Here is a 16459-nt window from a genome sequence, read left to right on the forward strand (position 1 = left end):
TATAGAAATAATATATCAATAAGATAGCAAACAGTGCTATCCCTTACTGACTATTGTAATTGTCAATCAATTAATGTACTAACTGGCAAATTAACATATATGGAATACCATAGCAATAAACTTCAAGGATTAATGAAAATATTAAGGATTCCTGAACTTTTTGCTAAGTCAGAATATTTTCACCCTCCTGTTAAGGCTACATTGTTTTTCTCTCTGGGTTAAAATAAAACATAAAACTTTGGGCAAGGTTTCATAGGCAGCTAATGAAAGGGGTTCATATCTGGTCATAAATTGTTCTTATTTTGCTTCTCAGGTTACTCATGATCTTATCTTCTAAGCAAACCATTCTGTCATTTCCCCCTACATTTCCAGCACTGCCTAAAAGAACCTGGTAAACCACCTGAAGTGATAGGAGATAAACAGTTGTGTAAGTAGTGCTTACTTCAAATGAAAGGCTCTTTATAATCATAATCCTGACTAGGATGACAATTTATTGTTATAGACAAAACTCAAACAAACTTGCCAAAAGCATCCAGCAAACTAATTTCCTTCACTTACTCATCTTCTGAGTTTATACTTCCTGTATCATCAGATGAAATTAATAGTAACAGTTAATATTTACCTGAGTGTTCAGCATGTGTCAGGCTCTTTCTAAACACTCACTCAACTAATTTAATACACAAGCCAATCTTCTGTGAAACATATTTTATGGTTTAGGACACTGATGCACAAAGAAATTAAGAAACTTGCCACTTACATAGTAAGCAAGTCGCAGATACAAAATTAAAATCCAGGGGGTCTGATTACTAAGCCTAAGCAGCTAATAATTTTTTCATACTGCATAGGATCAGTTTATTGATAATTTTCAATTTCTGAAAACATAGGTTGTAACTACATATATTTTTATTTATTTTTTTAACTTTTGACTTGATGTTTGGTATCATGCACACAATTAGATAACCAGAACAAACCTCCCCAGCTGTAAATATATTTTACATTGTATTAGGGCCGTATTTTTAGAGAATCATTTTCCCAAACACGTTTTAAATGATAATATATTGGGCTTCTTGTTCCCAATGATGGACTGAGTACATATGTACCCTCCCATCAAACCCATGATGCCACTGAAATTGAAGTATGGAAATGCAAAAATACTTAAGTCTTATGACAGTAAAGCAAAGGAAAATGAAGAGCACATACAGTGGAGAAACTTCGAAAGATTTATGAGAGAAACAAAGTATAAGGGAATGTGTTGATAGGAGGAAAATGCAAAGAAAACCTGCCCCTCCAGATACATTCAGAAGCACCCTGGAGGAGCCAGGGGAATTTCCATAATGGATGCTGGAAAGGTGCTAGGTGTCTGGTCTGCAGGTGTGACAGAGATGGAGGATGAGAAGTAGAGAAGAAAGCCAGGGAATTCATGGGAGCTCTGTTCATGAAGCTCATACAGCAACCAGCCATGCTGTCCTCCCTCTATTACCTGTGCAACAATGGGTGCCTTAGCATAGGAGCTGCATCCTTTCTAAAGAAATGGATGGATGGCTGGGATAACCTAAGGGTGGATAACATTTAAGATATGACATGATGCTGTTCTCAGTTCTGACATGTGAGGAGCTCCCAGTCCAGTAGCCCCTTAGTTAACATTCCTTGTCTTGTCTCACAAGGAGCTCCAAGAGTTTCTACTACAAGCAAAGACTTGGAAGGAATGAAAGTGATTTACAAAATAGTCCAGAGAGTCAAAACAGTGACCCAAATCTTTCTTCCTTAAATATAAATGGAAAATGTAGCATCATAAAGCATATCCAAAACACCAAAACATAAAAGACCAAGATAAATCTACAGAAAAGCTGATCCCAGAGGAAAGAGATAAAACAAAACAAAACAAAAAAAGAACTTTAAAAATTCCAAATGATAGATTCAGAGAAGTTGAAAGTATACCTAAATAAAAAGAACCTCCCATGAAAAGAAAATCAGAATATTAAAATAAAACAGTTCTCAAAGATTATAAACATGATTTCTGGAATTTCTGGATTTCAAGAATTAAATCTCTTGATTTAACAAGAGAGTCAATGATATTTCCCCAAATATACAAGAACAACAAGACAAATAGAAGACATGATTAAATGAAACAGAGTCTTAAAGATCCTTTAAAATGCTTAATATCTAACTGATGGGGGCTTCAGATAGAAAAATAAAGGAAAGAGTCTCCACCCGGGCTCCACCCTGTTGGGTCTTGTGGGTCGTGTGGCCGCTAATTCGGCCTCCGGGGCCTTGAGGGGACTCGGCCCTTCAGCGCTGCTACCCCAAGCCCAGGTCTTACTGCAGGCCACCCCGGCAGTGCTCCAGCTTGCCAGAGACTATGCTGCTTAAACATCTCCTTTGTCAAAAGCAGGCGCTGCCACCGGGTGCATCGTGGCGGTCATTGGTGCAGTGGTGGATGTCCAGTTTGATGAGGGACTACCACCCATCCTAAATGCCCTGGAAGTGCAAGGCAGGGAGACCAGGCTGGTTTTGGAGGTGGCCCAGCATTTGGGTGAGAGCACAGTAAGGACTATTGCCATGGATGGTACAGAAGCCTTGGTTAGAGGCCAGAAAGTCCTGGATTCTGGTGCACCAATAAAAATTCCTGTTGGTCCTGAGACCTTGGGCAGAATCATGAACGTCATCGGAGAACCTATTAATGAGAGAGGTCCCATCAAAACCAAACAATTTGCACCTATTCATGCTGAGGCCCCTGAGTTCATGGAGATGAGTGTTGAGCAGGAAATTCTGGTTACTGGTATCAAAGTCATGGATCTGCTGGCTCCCTATGCCAAGGGTGGCAAAATTGGGCTCTTTGGTGATGCTGGAGTTGGCAAGATGGTACTGATCATGGAGTTGATCAACAGTGTCCCCAAAGCCCATGGTGGTTACTCTGTGTTTGCTGGTGTTGTTGAGAGGACTCATGAAGGCAATGACTTATACCATGAAATGATTGAGTCTGGTGTTAAAGGATGCTACCTCCAAGGTAGCACTAGTGTACGGTCAAATGAATGAACCACCTGGTGCTCACGCCCGGGTGGCTCTGACTGGACTGACTGTTGCCGAATACTTCAGAGACCAAGAGGGTCAAGATGTATTGCTCTTTATTGATAACATCTTCTGCTTCACCCAGGCTGGCTCTGAGCTGTCTGCTTTATTGGGCAGAATCCCTTCTGCTGTGGGCTATCAGCTTACCCTGGCCACTGATATGGGTACCATGCAGGAAAGAATTACCACCACCAAGAAGGGATCTATTACCTCTGTACAGGCTATCTATGTGCCTACTGATGACTTGACTGCCCCTGCCCCTGCCACTACCTTTGACCATTTGGATGCTACCACTGTGCTGTCCCATGCCATTGCTGAGTTGGTCATCTATCCAGCTGTGGATCTTCTGGATTCCACCTCTTGAATCATGGATTCCAACATTGTTGGAAATGGGCATTATGATGTTGCTCATGGGGTGCAAAAGATCCTACAGGACTACAAATCTCTCTAGGACATCATTGCCATCCTGGGTATCGATGAACTTTCTGAGGAAGACAAGTTGACTGTGTCCCATGCACGGAAAATACAGCGTTTCTTGTCTCAGCCATTCCAGGTAGCTCAGGTTTTCACAGGTCATATGGGGAAGCTGGTACCTCTGAAGGGGACCATCAAAGGATTCCAGCAGATTTGGGCAGGTGAAGGTGACCATCTCCCAGAATAGGCCTTCTATATGGTGGGACCCATTGAAGAAGCTGTGGCAAAAGCTGATAAACTGGCTGAAGAGCATTCATGAGGAGGTCCTTTTGGCAAACTAAGCACTGGTCCTCTTCTGTGCTGTGCTTCTCCTTGCCCCTAATCCAAAAATCTCGGGTTGCTCTGTAGGCCATATGAGAGCCTTGTTTGAAGATATTGTCTGTCTGAAGAGTATTTAAGGTTTCCAATAAAATGTAGATCCCTCAAAAAAAAAAAAAAGGAAAGAGGCAGGGAAGAAATTGTTAGACAGTGTTTGAATGCTGGAGACCTAAGTCATTAGATGGAAGAAACAAATTGTAATTTATTACATCCTTTATGAAATTTCGGGGGGGAATGGGTATTAAGAGGGAAACAAACATAAAACAGGTTACTTACAAAGAATGGGAATCAAACCGGCATCAGTCTTCTTGTCAGCAACAAGGGGCACTAGAAGATAGTGGAACAATGTCTTTGAGGTTTTAAGGAAAAGGATTTTCAACCTAGAATATTATACCTAATCCAATCACCAAAGACAAAAGAAGTTATTTAGGTGCTCTGTAAGTTTACCTTGCATGGATCCCTTTTTAGGAGCTTACAAAGGAATGGACGTACTACACACAAATGAAAACCTAAACCAAATGAAGTCATAAATTAGACTTCAAGAGATTCAACCCTCAGAGAGTAGTAGCAATCCTTAGGATGAAGTTCAGCAGTCAAACTTGAGAGTAATCAGAGCAGGATAGAGAAAATAAAAGGCTCAGGGGGGATGTCTCCAGAGGGAAAATAAGATGATTTACATAGGTTGGATAGGATAATTAGAAAGTTTGAAGAACTTGAGGATACTCTTTAAAAAAAAAATGATTTATTTGAGAGAGAGTGTGTGCTCTTGAGTGCAGGGGGGAGGGGCAGAGTGAGGGAGAAAAAGTCTCAAGTAAACTCCTCACTGAGTGTGGAGACTGACTTGGGGCTCAGTCTCACACCTCAAGATCACAACCCATGCTGAAACCAAGAGTCAGTCGCTCAAACAACTGCACCACCCAGGCCCTCTAGAATTTGAGGATTGTCTTAAGGCTCATGATAATTGGAGAAAAAAGGGAAAAAAATGTAATTAGAAATCCAGGAAAATAAAGCTGTGAAATAAAACATGTATGGTCCAAATATGAAGCAATATTAAAATTTAAAATATGAATGAATCAATAGGGTCAGAAAAAAAAATCTATCAACCTTGGTGCTAGGGCCTTTTCCCTTTGGGTGACTCAGAAGTTTCCAATGGCACCTCACAATCTGCAATTCATGCTTGAATTAAAACAGATAGCCAAAACAGTGTCATAGAAACATTAGATTGTATATTTAATATGAAATAAATATAGATTATCAATCACATATTGAATATATAACAAAATGCATAACACAGCACAGGCTTAGAGGTGAACAGATAACATACAAATTAATTAGTTGGGAAACACTGGCAATTTATGTAGCAGAACACCTTTCATACTATTTCATTGTATCTCGTGGCTCATCAGAGCATTCCTTAAAGGTGAACCCTAACAAGAACAACAACACAATTACATGATGTCTAGGTCAGCACTAGCCGCCGTTACAAAATGCCATAGACTATGTGGCTTACACAGCAGACATTTCTTTTCTCATAGTTCTGGAGACTGGAAGTCTGAGATTAGGGTTCCAGCCTGGTCAGTTTCTGGTGTGAGCTCTTCCCTTTGGTTCTGGAGTCTGCCTTTTCCCTGTGCACTTACGTGACCTGTTCTTTGTGTGAGTGGGGCTTGGGGGAGGGGGCCAGCAAGCTCCCCGATGTTTTCTTATAAGGGCACCAATACCCTCATGAAAGCCCCACTCTCAGGACCTCATCAAACCCTACTGATTTTCCAAAGGCACCATCTCCATATATTATCACATTGGAGGTTAGGGGTTCAACATATGAACTTTGCGGGGGATCACAGACATTCAGTCCATAAAACATGAGTTTAACATTTTCATCTACCTATAATTTTGTTTTTTATTTTTTATTTTTTTTAAAGATTTTATTTATTTGAGAGAGAGAGAAAGAGTGAGCCAGAGAGAGAGCACAAGTGGAGGGGAGGGGCGGAGGGAGAAGCAGACTCCCCACTGAGCAGGGAGCCTGATGCGGGGCTCGATCCCAGGACCCTGGGATCATGACCTGAGCCGAAGGCAGACGCTTAACCGACTGAGCCACCCAGGCACCCCATCTACCTATAATTTTCGAAGAAAAATAATACTAGCATCATTTTTTTTAATGGGGATATTTAAAAAACTAACATTCAATAAAACACAGCTTGGAAAAATGGAGTTTTAGAATAAAATTTTAAAATACTCAGAATTACAGATTCTTTTATGAGTCTTTTTTATTATTCTTAGATATGCCCTTGATTTCCACTGCTGAATTTATGAATATATACAATGTCCTATATCCGTCTGATTACATCACCTAAATCTGATTTTCACCACAACATTAGACCAAGTATTTTTGAGTGTTAAATTAGAGAACCAGTGTTACTTTCCTGATTCTGTTAGCGAATGGTTTATTATTGGAAGCATGCTGAAAATAAGAGTTTAAAACATAAAATATAAAAAATGAGGGAGAAATTGATTTGAGAGAATGTTAATCTTATTTATTTATTTATTTATTTATTTTAAGATTTTATTTATTTGAGAGAATGAGAGAGAGAACACAGAGAGAGAAGCAGACTCTCGATGAGCAGGGAGCCGGATGCAGGGTTCAATCCCAGGACCCTGAGATCCTGACCCAAGCCGAAGGCGACACTTAACCAACTGAGCCACCCAGGCACCCCTAATCTATTTTAAAACTATATTTTCAGAAGTTTGATATATTTTGAAGCATGATTAGAGACATAGCATATAATTTTAATTTTTGTTTATTTTTATATACTTCAATGGGCAAAATACATTTAATTATAGAACAATATAATTTAATAATTGAAGATATAACTTTGTATTAAAGAATGTTTTTGGAATAGTCTTGTTCCCTCCATGTTATACTTCATGTGCTTGCCACTTATGTATTCTTTTATGCTCTCCAAATTGCAGAGGAATAATTCTGCTAAATGTTAAATGGTATGACCTTATTAATAATAATAAAAATACTTAGCAGGAGTACTTCCACATGAGAATAAATAAATTTTAACTGCATGTCAATTCGCTGTCTATTGAAAATTTTATGTCATGATGCAATTGTTAGAGGTGCTAACATTTTGGCCAAGGAAACTGTCACTACTATTCTAGATCTAACTGTTGGTGTTATTTCTATGCTAAAGGTTCTGAGCAAGATATAGATGTGTGAGGTCAGGCTCCTTTTGACTGGGACCTTTCACCTTCTAAACCCAAGCCTTCTGTTAAGTTGTCTTTTTTCATACAATGGCGGTCTTGCTCTTTTCAGGTGATGACGCCCGGCAGGCAGTTAAACATGGCTTGAATGGGATCTTGGTGTCGAATCACGGGGCTCGACAACTTGATGGGGTGCCAGCCACTGTGAGTTTCAGCAAATGCTGAGATTTCCCTTTGGAGTTCTCATTTCCATCACAGTTTTGACTATCTCTGTGTCTGGCTCTTTTCTGTGTATTTTGTGTGTGAGACCATTCAAGGCAAAATGTGTGCGAACAGATGAGATCTTGGATTTTAAATTTAGTGGCATATATCTACCTAGATTAGATCATTAATTCATCTAATACATTTATTTGTAAGCTTATAAAAGTCACTATTAAATAAGTCCTTTGTGGGCAGGGATTATTCTTGTATTCATAGGTACTCTGAAAGTTATAATGTAAATTAGAGTATGAAAGAAATGATTACATCATGGGAGTCGAAAGAAGAGGAGCTAACAGACAATTGTAATTATAAAAGGCTTGGGTGGAGTTTGAGATCATTGGTACAAGAAGTCGGGCGGAGAGGAAGACTGAAATTTCTTGTGGATGTGGGAGTTGAGAAGCTGCAGAGAGAGGGTTGGTGGGTGGGGGAAAGGAAGAGTATCATCTGGGGAACTTTAACGAATCCTGATGCACAGGCTGCACAATAGGTCAACTCATCAGAGTATCTGGGGGCAGGGGGCAGAGGCACCATTTTTTTTTTAAAGCTACCCAGGAGATTCCAATGTGCATTTGTGGTTTTTTAGACACTGTACACACTGTACCAGACAAATCTGAATCCAGAGTCTAGATATAAAAGTAAACCAAACTGGCTTGAAGAGCTGTGGGACTGAGTTAAAACTGTGGAGGAGAGCAATTAGCTCCAAGAGGGTTATCAGATGTTATCAGAGTCGTTCAGTCATAGTTATTATATGGATGGCTTTAACTGGGATGACCAATGAATTTATTCAAACGACCGGAAGTACAGTAGGACAAATAGTTTTGTCAAGTAGTAGTGGATTACTCTTTCATTGAACCAGCGGGTTGATTTCGATAAATCCATAGACCAGCCATGTGGGTTTTAGGACAGACTAAACGACTACAGGGGAATACTGGGATGCCATCCATATTTGTACTCACAGTTTTTCCTAAAGCGCTAATGGTAGGAATGAACCTCACCTTTGCACACTGTAGGATCACAGAGTCAAGAATCAAATCACAAAACTGGGAGTTTTCAGTCCTTCCCAATTCAGCTTTACTTACAGAGACCCGTCTTCTTCCGTGATACTAAGTGCTGCCTGCAGGTAAAGAGAGGTGGAGAATGAAGACCTCCTCTGGGCAGAGAGGAGAAGTTGGTCACAGCTTGAGGCTCTTTTGCAGATTTACGCCTCTCGTGCATGAAGACATAGACTTAATGTGCCGGCCAAATTAAGTTTGTTTTCAAAAAATAAAATCTAAATCTACTGAAATCAAATCTAACTAGATTTTAAGGGGAAAATATCTAAATGGTGTGGTTTATTTCCCTCTGGCCAAGGGGATATGGAAACTTATCTAAAAGGGCTTTTTGAGCTGTGGTCTCACAGACTGTTTTAAAAAAAAACAATGACACTCCCCTTTGCATGCTGTGTGAAGAGAGGAGATGCTTGCTTGGGTTTTGCCTCAAGCTTTAGAACATATTTGAGGCCCACGATGGTGAGAGAAATGTGAGATTAGATTCGACTTACAGTGAAGATATTTTTCCCTCAGTATGTAGGTTTTGAGATGAGGAGCAAACAGTTACAAATTAAGCTCATGTCAATGTCCTTACACTCAGGGTCATAATGTGGCCAAGACTGCTCTTAAAGAGGGTCGCCTGGCTGGCTCAGTCGGTAGAGGATGCGATTCTTGAGTTGAGGTTATGAATTCAAGTCCCACTTTGGGTGTAGAGCTTACTTGGAGAAAAACAAAAGAAGATTGCTCTTGAAGTAATTAGAGAACAAAATGTCAACATCAATTGATTTTCAAAATCCATAGTTCTGGAATGCCTCAAACTGGGGTCTAAGGACAGAGTCTCTAGAGTCTTTGAATCCTAGGAGTATTTTTTTTTAATGTTTTTCATTTTTCTTTTGATGCTAACTGGACCCGAACTACCTTAAACTTAAAAATATGACATTCTTTTTAATGAAAGTGTTCAAATATAAAAATTTTCATAAATTAATATTTGGATTGTTCAGTCAATAGTTTCCAAAATTGAGCCCTTGGGCATGTTCTATGAGATCTTAAGAGATTTTATTTTTCCTTTATTTTTATTATTTTTTATTTATTATTATTATTTTTTTTTTTTAGAGAGAGCAAGAGTAACTGGGGGTAGGCAGGAGGCAGAGGGCAAGGGAGAGAGAGAGAATCTTGAACAAGCTCCATGCCCAGTGTGGAGCCCAACGTGGGGTTCGATCTCATGACCCTGAGACCATGGCCTGCACCAAAATCAGGAGTTGGACACCCAACCCGCCGAGCCACCCAGGTGCCCCTATTTTTCCTTTTAAAAGGGGTCCATGCAATTATACCTTTGAGAGACACTTGATGTATCAGTTAGCTTTTGCCGGGTAACAAACCAATCTGAAAGTTACTGGCCAAAATTCAATAGTCACAATTTCGTGAGTTGCAGTTTGGGTTGAGATCTGCTTGAAAGTTTTTCTGGTCTTGGCTGGGCTCACTCGTATGCAGACGGTCACCTGCTGGGGTGATTAGGACAGGCTGGTGGGGGTGACTTCATCAGGGACCATCCTGCATGGTCTCCCATCTAGAATGTCAGCTAGGCTGGTTCTCACGAGGTGGCAGGTCTCCTACAGGGTAAGTGCAAACGTGCAAGGCCTCTTGAGATTGAGGCTCAGAAAACACACACTGTAGCTTCTCTCTGTTCTGTTCTTTCTACATTCTGTTGGCGAAAGCAGGTCCCAATGTAGTTTAGATGCAAAGGATGGAGAAACGGACTCTTCTAGCCTCATTTCTCTTCTCTCTGGGAGGAGCAGAATTATCACATTGCAAAGAAATGAAGATAGGGAAGTAACGTCAGCCATTCTTGCAATTGTGAACAATCAGTCAAGCCTATAGAAACCAGTGATTTTTCTAAGTGTGCTTAGTAGAAACCACATCCAGGGCTGCCTGGTGAAGTATGATGGGTGGAGTGGGGTAGAGAGTCAAGGGACGATTTCTGGAGAGTAACCTGGACTCTGACTCTTTTTGCTTTTAACTAAAGCATCTCTGGCTTTATCTTCTTTGTCTATGTTCAATTGCTTTGATTTGAAAACTTTTTTTTTTTCTTGAGAGAGAGAGAGAGCTGGTCGGGAGGGGGCAGAGGAAGAGGGAGAGAGAGAATGTTAAGCAGTAAGCAGACACAGGGCACAATCTCACGACCCTGAGATCAGGGCCTGAGTTGAAATCAAAAAGTCAGACACTTAACCAACTGAGCCACCCAGGTGCCCTGCTTTGGTTTGAGACCTTTAAAGGGTTCCTGCCCAAAACATGAGCAATCGGGAGTATACCGATGGATGTTATGGGAAGATAGAAAGGTGGACGCTCCCTGTGAGTAGTTTTGTGGGACAGGGAACATCCTGGAAGAGTGTGACTTGAGCAGGAATGGGAAAAGTCTCCTTGTGAGTCACAACCTTGTGGGATTCTTGTTGGCTCCCTTAGAACTTCTTGCATGGTGGCTTGAATATACAGGCTGCTAAGTCAGTGAATGGATGGATGAGTTAGCCAGTTTATCGGGATCGTAGTGTATTTTCCTGTAGATTAACCCCACGGGAGGTGAGCCCACAATTAGTTGTCTAAAGAATCACGAAGGAAAGAAAAACCAAAATGAATGGTCTTTCAGATGTGTAGCAAGCTGGAAAGAGGAAATGTAACAGTTGTAAAATAGTGGATTTGTCTACTGTATTTATTTATTTAATCTCCTCTGATCAGAATTATTCTCTGAAATATACACCCAGTGAAACTGCAGTTATGGAAAGAAAGAGGGGGAGGTTAGAAATGCTCAGCAATGGATAGAACATCCTTGTCCACAGACACCCAAAGCACCAATCGGGGTTCCATTTTATAGCCCGGAATTCACATTTTAAGTATCCTTATTAGCTTCCTCTTAGGCCAGGTTGGGCATTGGAAATAACGTAAACAGACTTGATTTGCCTGACTTTGAAAATGTGTATTGAACCCAAGCTAGCTAATATTTTTCTTTGGTTTTGGTTTCAAATGGGGAAATATGCTTAATTATGGCTTGCATCATCTCTTGGAAATTGTAGCATTTATATGTTGATGTAACTTGCCTGAATGTAAAAGGAGGACTATGTATAGGTAAAGGGACATATGTAAATGGATCCAAAGCATGTTTGGCAAGGCAGAGAAGCCAAAAGGAAAAGGGGAAAATCACATTACCTGCCAAACACTTAGGGGCTGTGCGCCAAAAGTTGCCTTCACTTCCTCCAAATCTGTAGCTGGGTTTGGTCTTCAGCCTTTTACATAAAACTCTTTTTAAGTTGAGCCTCTACAATTTTGGGGGAGAAGTTGGAAAGCCTTTGAGTGGTTTCAGCACTAATTATGTCTAGAAAAACTGCACTCAAATGCATGGTCGCTTCTTCAGCATGCATTTTAAATGGGGATTGGACTTCATTTTATGCTCAAATATTTGAGAATGAACGTGGGTAATTTCTACAGCTTTTGACCTTCAGGTCATGTTGTGAATTATTTCCATTCTCGAGTGCAAAGATTTACACAAAATACACAACTCTATCAGTTATTAGCTGTTAACTGTATTGGTTATTTGCCAACTCTATTAGCTATTGCCACATGATGCTATGAAATAGCAAATTCCAAACTCAGGGATTTAAATCAACAGTCATTTATTCCCATGAAACTTTGTGTCAACTGGTGGGGGGTGGAATGGGGGGCACTCTGCTGATCTGGATTTGGTACTGGTTAGGTGGCTGTGCTCCGAGTTTCGAGTCCAGCTGGGCTTAGCTGAGCTAACGCTGCTTCCTGAATTCCTGAGTGTTTATCCTGGGGCCCCAGCTATATGGAAAGCAGTGCCCAGAGGGTGCTCCTCTCATGGCAAGTGGCACAGGTGCCAGAGAAAGTTGACATGCATGAGGTCATTTAAGGTCTGTGCCCCGAAATGGCACTCTGCCACCTCTGCTCACATGTTATTGGCCCAAGTAAGTTGCAAGGCCAAGGCCAATGTCAAGGAGCAGGCCAGTGCACTCTGTTTCCTTTATCAAGAAACACTGCAAAGGTGCCTTGGAAAAAAGAGTGGTTTCAGAGTGGTGTGAAGGATCAGGAACCGTATTGCGGTCCACCAGTTCAACCTTCATGAGTCTCTTGTATTCTCTGGTGCTGATACAAGCCCATCATCAATTGTCAATCAAGACAAGGACCTTCAAGGTGCCTGTGGTCATAGTCCTTTGAAAGCAAGAAAGATATTTGCATTGAGAGTTCTCTAATATATGGTTGGATGCAAAAGATGTTGGTGGGGGAAATCAGAGAGTAGGATTTTCATTGCTATCCCTGCTTGCATTTTTATACACCACTGCTTCCACCATCAATTAAGTATTAATTTTAACAAATGATTTTCAATGGGTAAATAACGTACAGAATAATTTATATGAGCAAGATACTTCTATGCATTTTATAAAGCATAGCTATAAAAGGTCATTATGTGTATTAAAATTTTGTTTATATATTTTTTTAAATCATGATCTTTGAATTTGAAATCAGGAATGGAAAAAAAAAAAGTCTTGAACTTCGAAATAAAAATAAGCCACTCAACTCCAAATTTAGTAGGTGTTTTGGGTACTGACATTTGCACCCTTTTTCTTCCAGGAGGGAATAATTGTACTGTTGATTCCAAACCTGTTTAGCTTCTTTCATGCTAAACCCTCGTCAGATGGTCAATGGCCATGGGGGCTGAGCTGGGTAACACTTCAACATGCATAGCCTCACATGATTGACCTCTCCTCCCTGCAGATTGATGCTCTGCCGGAAATTGTGGAAGCTGTGGAAGGGAAGGTAGAAGTCTTCCTGGATGGGGGTGTTCGGAAAGGCACTGATGTTCTGAAAGCTCTAGCCTTGGGAGCCAAAGCTGTGTTTGTGGGGAGACCGATCATCTGGGGCTTGGCTTCCCAGGTAATTGGAGGACAACGAAATAAATAAACCAGAACAACAGTGAGATAAACGCATGAATCAAGTCAGACCGACTCACTCCAAAGATCTGTATCTTTTACTTGCTTAGGGAGAGAAAGGTGTTCAAGATGTCCTTGAGATACTAAAGGAAGAATTCCGATTGGCCTTGGCTCTGAGTGGTAAGACTTGCCATTCTCCTTCCCAACTTTCTTTTCTTCTTGTGCACTCCTTGGTGGAGAGCAGTAAACTTGAGGGGGAAGAAGATGGAGTCATTTGGGCTGTAATGAAATTTGAAGTTGGCTCCGTGTTTACACCTCTAGGACAGAGCACTCTCTGGACAAAGGGAGTCCACAGCCTGCAACAGTCGCTTTGCCTCTGTCTTTGACAGTCTCATCAGGGCTGTTTGGGCGAGTGTGAGTACTTGAAGGGCGAACGCTCTCCTCTACTCCTCCTCGTCTCATAACACATGAGCAAAAATTCTAGCTGGCTAGTCAACACCTCCACTGGCGTGTCCAAATGAAACTGCTAACTTTCCCTATTGAACCTGCTCCATCTGCAGACTCTCCAGTCTCAGTTCTTGATAGTACCGTTGTTTCAAAAATCTTGAGTCACTTTTGACTCCTCATTTCCCTCACACATTGACAGGAGCTCTATTCACATTTTCAGGAGCTCTATCTGCAAAATGTGATCAGAACCTGAGCTCACTCGCTACTGCAATAGGTTCTCTGTGTTTTTTCCTAATCAGAGCCTCTCTCCCCTTGGGCATTGCCGGTCTGTCTGTCCACCTTGCCCCCTTCTCCCTCCCAGCCTGTTCTACACGGCCAACATTCTCCAAGTTTTCACTGAAATCGTATTTTCTCAAAGGGTGCCATCCTGACCACCTTATTTAAAAAATGGCAATCCATCCTCCATGCATCCACTGAGCTGCCAGTTTTCTCTTCTTCCTTTTTTTTTTTTTTAAAGATTTTATTTATTTATTTGAGAGAGAGCGAGTGAGAGAGAACACAAGCAGGGAGAAGAGGCAGAAGCAGACTCCCCGCTGAGCAGGGAGCCGACGCAGGGCTTGATCCCAGGACCGTGAGATCATGACCCGAGCTGAAGGCAGATGCTTAACCAACTGAGCCACCCAAGTGCCCCTCAGCTGCCAGCTTTCTCTCCCTGTGACTACCTCATTCTTCTCCCATGGCACCCATTACCTATACATCATCCATCATATGATTTACTTCTTAAAATACTTGCATTACATATTCTCTTTTCCTTTGGAGATATAAGAAGCATGAGGCAGGGATCTTTGTTGTCTTCAATGCAGTATTTCCAGTGTTTAGAGCAGCGCCCAGCACACAAATAGTATTTGTCGGAGAAATGAGTAAAATATAAGCGCCATTATTACTAGTTACTGCTTTGAATTTAACTCAGAATGGACCTCTGGATGCAAAGAATGCCTTTGAGTCAATTATCCACTTCTGAAGGTAATGAGGGTTTCCTTTTCTGTAATCCATATCACCCAGACGGTCCTTGTAGATAGAATTCCCAAGATCAATTGTCTACTGCTACCGCGCTGAGCCTGTGTGGACACAGCCTCAGGGAGAGAAGAATGCCATTCTGTGAATCCTCACTATGCGTTTTAATTTGCTACAGACATATCCTAAAAGAGAGCTTTCAGCCGCTGACTCTCTATTAAATGTGGCAGAAAGAATATACTCTTTGTGTTAATAAAAATATGTGCCAGTCATTTTGTGTTAAGGACTGTTTAGGTAATAAAAGTGGTCTCATGCCACATAAGATTTGGCAAGCTTACCTTGAATCATAAACCTTGCATTTGTCAAGTTTTACATTCCTTGGGAAAACGATTACCTGCCTGATTATTATTGCATTCATTTCATATTAAATGTATGCATTATTTTTTCAGGGTGCCAGAATGTGAAAGTCATCGACAAGACATTGGTGAGGAAAAACCCTTCGGCCGTTTCCAAGATCTGACAGTGCACAATATTTTCCCATCTGTATTATTTTTTTTTCTCAGCATGTATTACTTGACAAAGAGACACTGTGCAGAGAGTGACCACAGTCTGCAATACCCCACTTCAACACAAAGGGTGTCGTTCTTCTCCAACAAAATAGCAATCCCTTTGAGCTCATTGCTTTTGACTTTTCAATGGGTGTCCTAGGAACCTTTTAGAAAGAAATGGACTTGCATCCTGGAAATATATTAACTGTTAAAAAGAAAACATTGAAAATGTGTTTAGACAACGTCATCCCCTGGCAGGCTAAAGTGCTGAAAAACAAAAGATAGCCTTTGGTAAAATGGGAGGTAGCTATCCCTGAGGTAAAAAGATAATGATCTCACTGTTTATTAACCTGCATTGTGTTTAGATATCCTTAAAGCAGTGTTCCTAAATTGTAAGCTAGGGTTCAAAAGGTTGGACATGCCTAGAGAAACAGGAGATTTAGATTCCCAATGCTGAGGAGTCAGCTCTTGATGGAATTGGGACAAGTTGGTGGTAACTGGTGACTTTCTAGATACTTTTTAACACCCTGACTTAGGCTACTTCTTTGAATGTAGGTTTCTGTTCCCATCTTTAGTGTCTGCATCTATCTGCATATTTTATGATACACATATTACTTCTTAATCAGAAACAAATAAAGCATTTTTGAAAAGAATATATCTGGTCCATTTGTAACAATATGAAATTCAACCATTTTAATCTCTGAACCCTAGTCACTGCCCTGTTGCTCATTAATTCTCTTATACCTTCTAGCTCTTCTTTATTCTATTGCTTTTTTTCCACTCATGGTCATATGCAGAGCCAGCTACATGATTTGTGAGGATCGTGCCAAATGAAAATGTGGGCCACTTGTTCAAAAAGCAGGAAAAAGGCCTTTCCTTCCTTCCACGGTTTTTCTCTTAACTTGTCATGGTATCTTTTATTTGCTATTTAATGTCATGTTTCCTTGGGCATGAGGATACTCACAGAGCGGGACGGGTGCTTGACCACCATCCTGTGATATGCCCTGCTTCTTCTGCGCCTGCGCCCAGGTCCCCGTCAGGAGTGGACAGCGGTGCCCATCACTGGCTGATGGGTGAGACAAGCCAAGGACTCATTCAGGGGAGGTGGGCAGATGGCAGGAGACGAGACATTGTATGATTCTAGGCTCCACGCCCCTAG

At 41.0% G+C, this 16459-nt stretch overlaps 1 protein-coding gene and 1 pseudogene across 1 annotated transcript in view; both read left to right on the plus strand.

The window, feature by feature from the left end:
* Positions 1-16136, plus strand: part of HAO1 (hydroxyacid oxidase 1) — a 50641-nt gene extending 34505 nt beyond the window's left edge. The window contains exons 5-8 of the mRNA XM_027624150.1: positions 7178-7269; positions 13137-13295; positions 13402-13471; positions 15202-16136. Of these exons, the coding sequence (XP_027479951.1) occupies positions 7178-7269; positions 13137-13295; positions 13402-13471; positions 15202-15272 (392 nt within the window). The 3' untranslated portion in view covers positions 15273-16136. The remainder of the gene's footprint in view (positions 1-7177; positions 7270-13136; positions 13296-13401; positions 13472-15201) is intronic.
* Positions 1335-3802, plus strand: LOC113937438 (annotated as a pseudogene).
* Positions 16137-16459: the final 323 nt, after the last annotated feature.

Source organism: Zalophus californianus, chromosome 8 (genome assembly GCF_009762305.2).
Source record: "Zalophus californianus isolate mZalCal1 chromosome 8, mZalCal1.pri.v2, whole genome shotgun sequence".
NCBI classification, from domain to species: Eukaryota; Metazoa; Chordata; class Mammalia; order Carnivora; family Otariidae; genus Zalophus; species Zalophus californianus.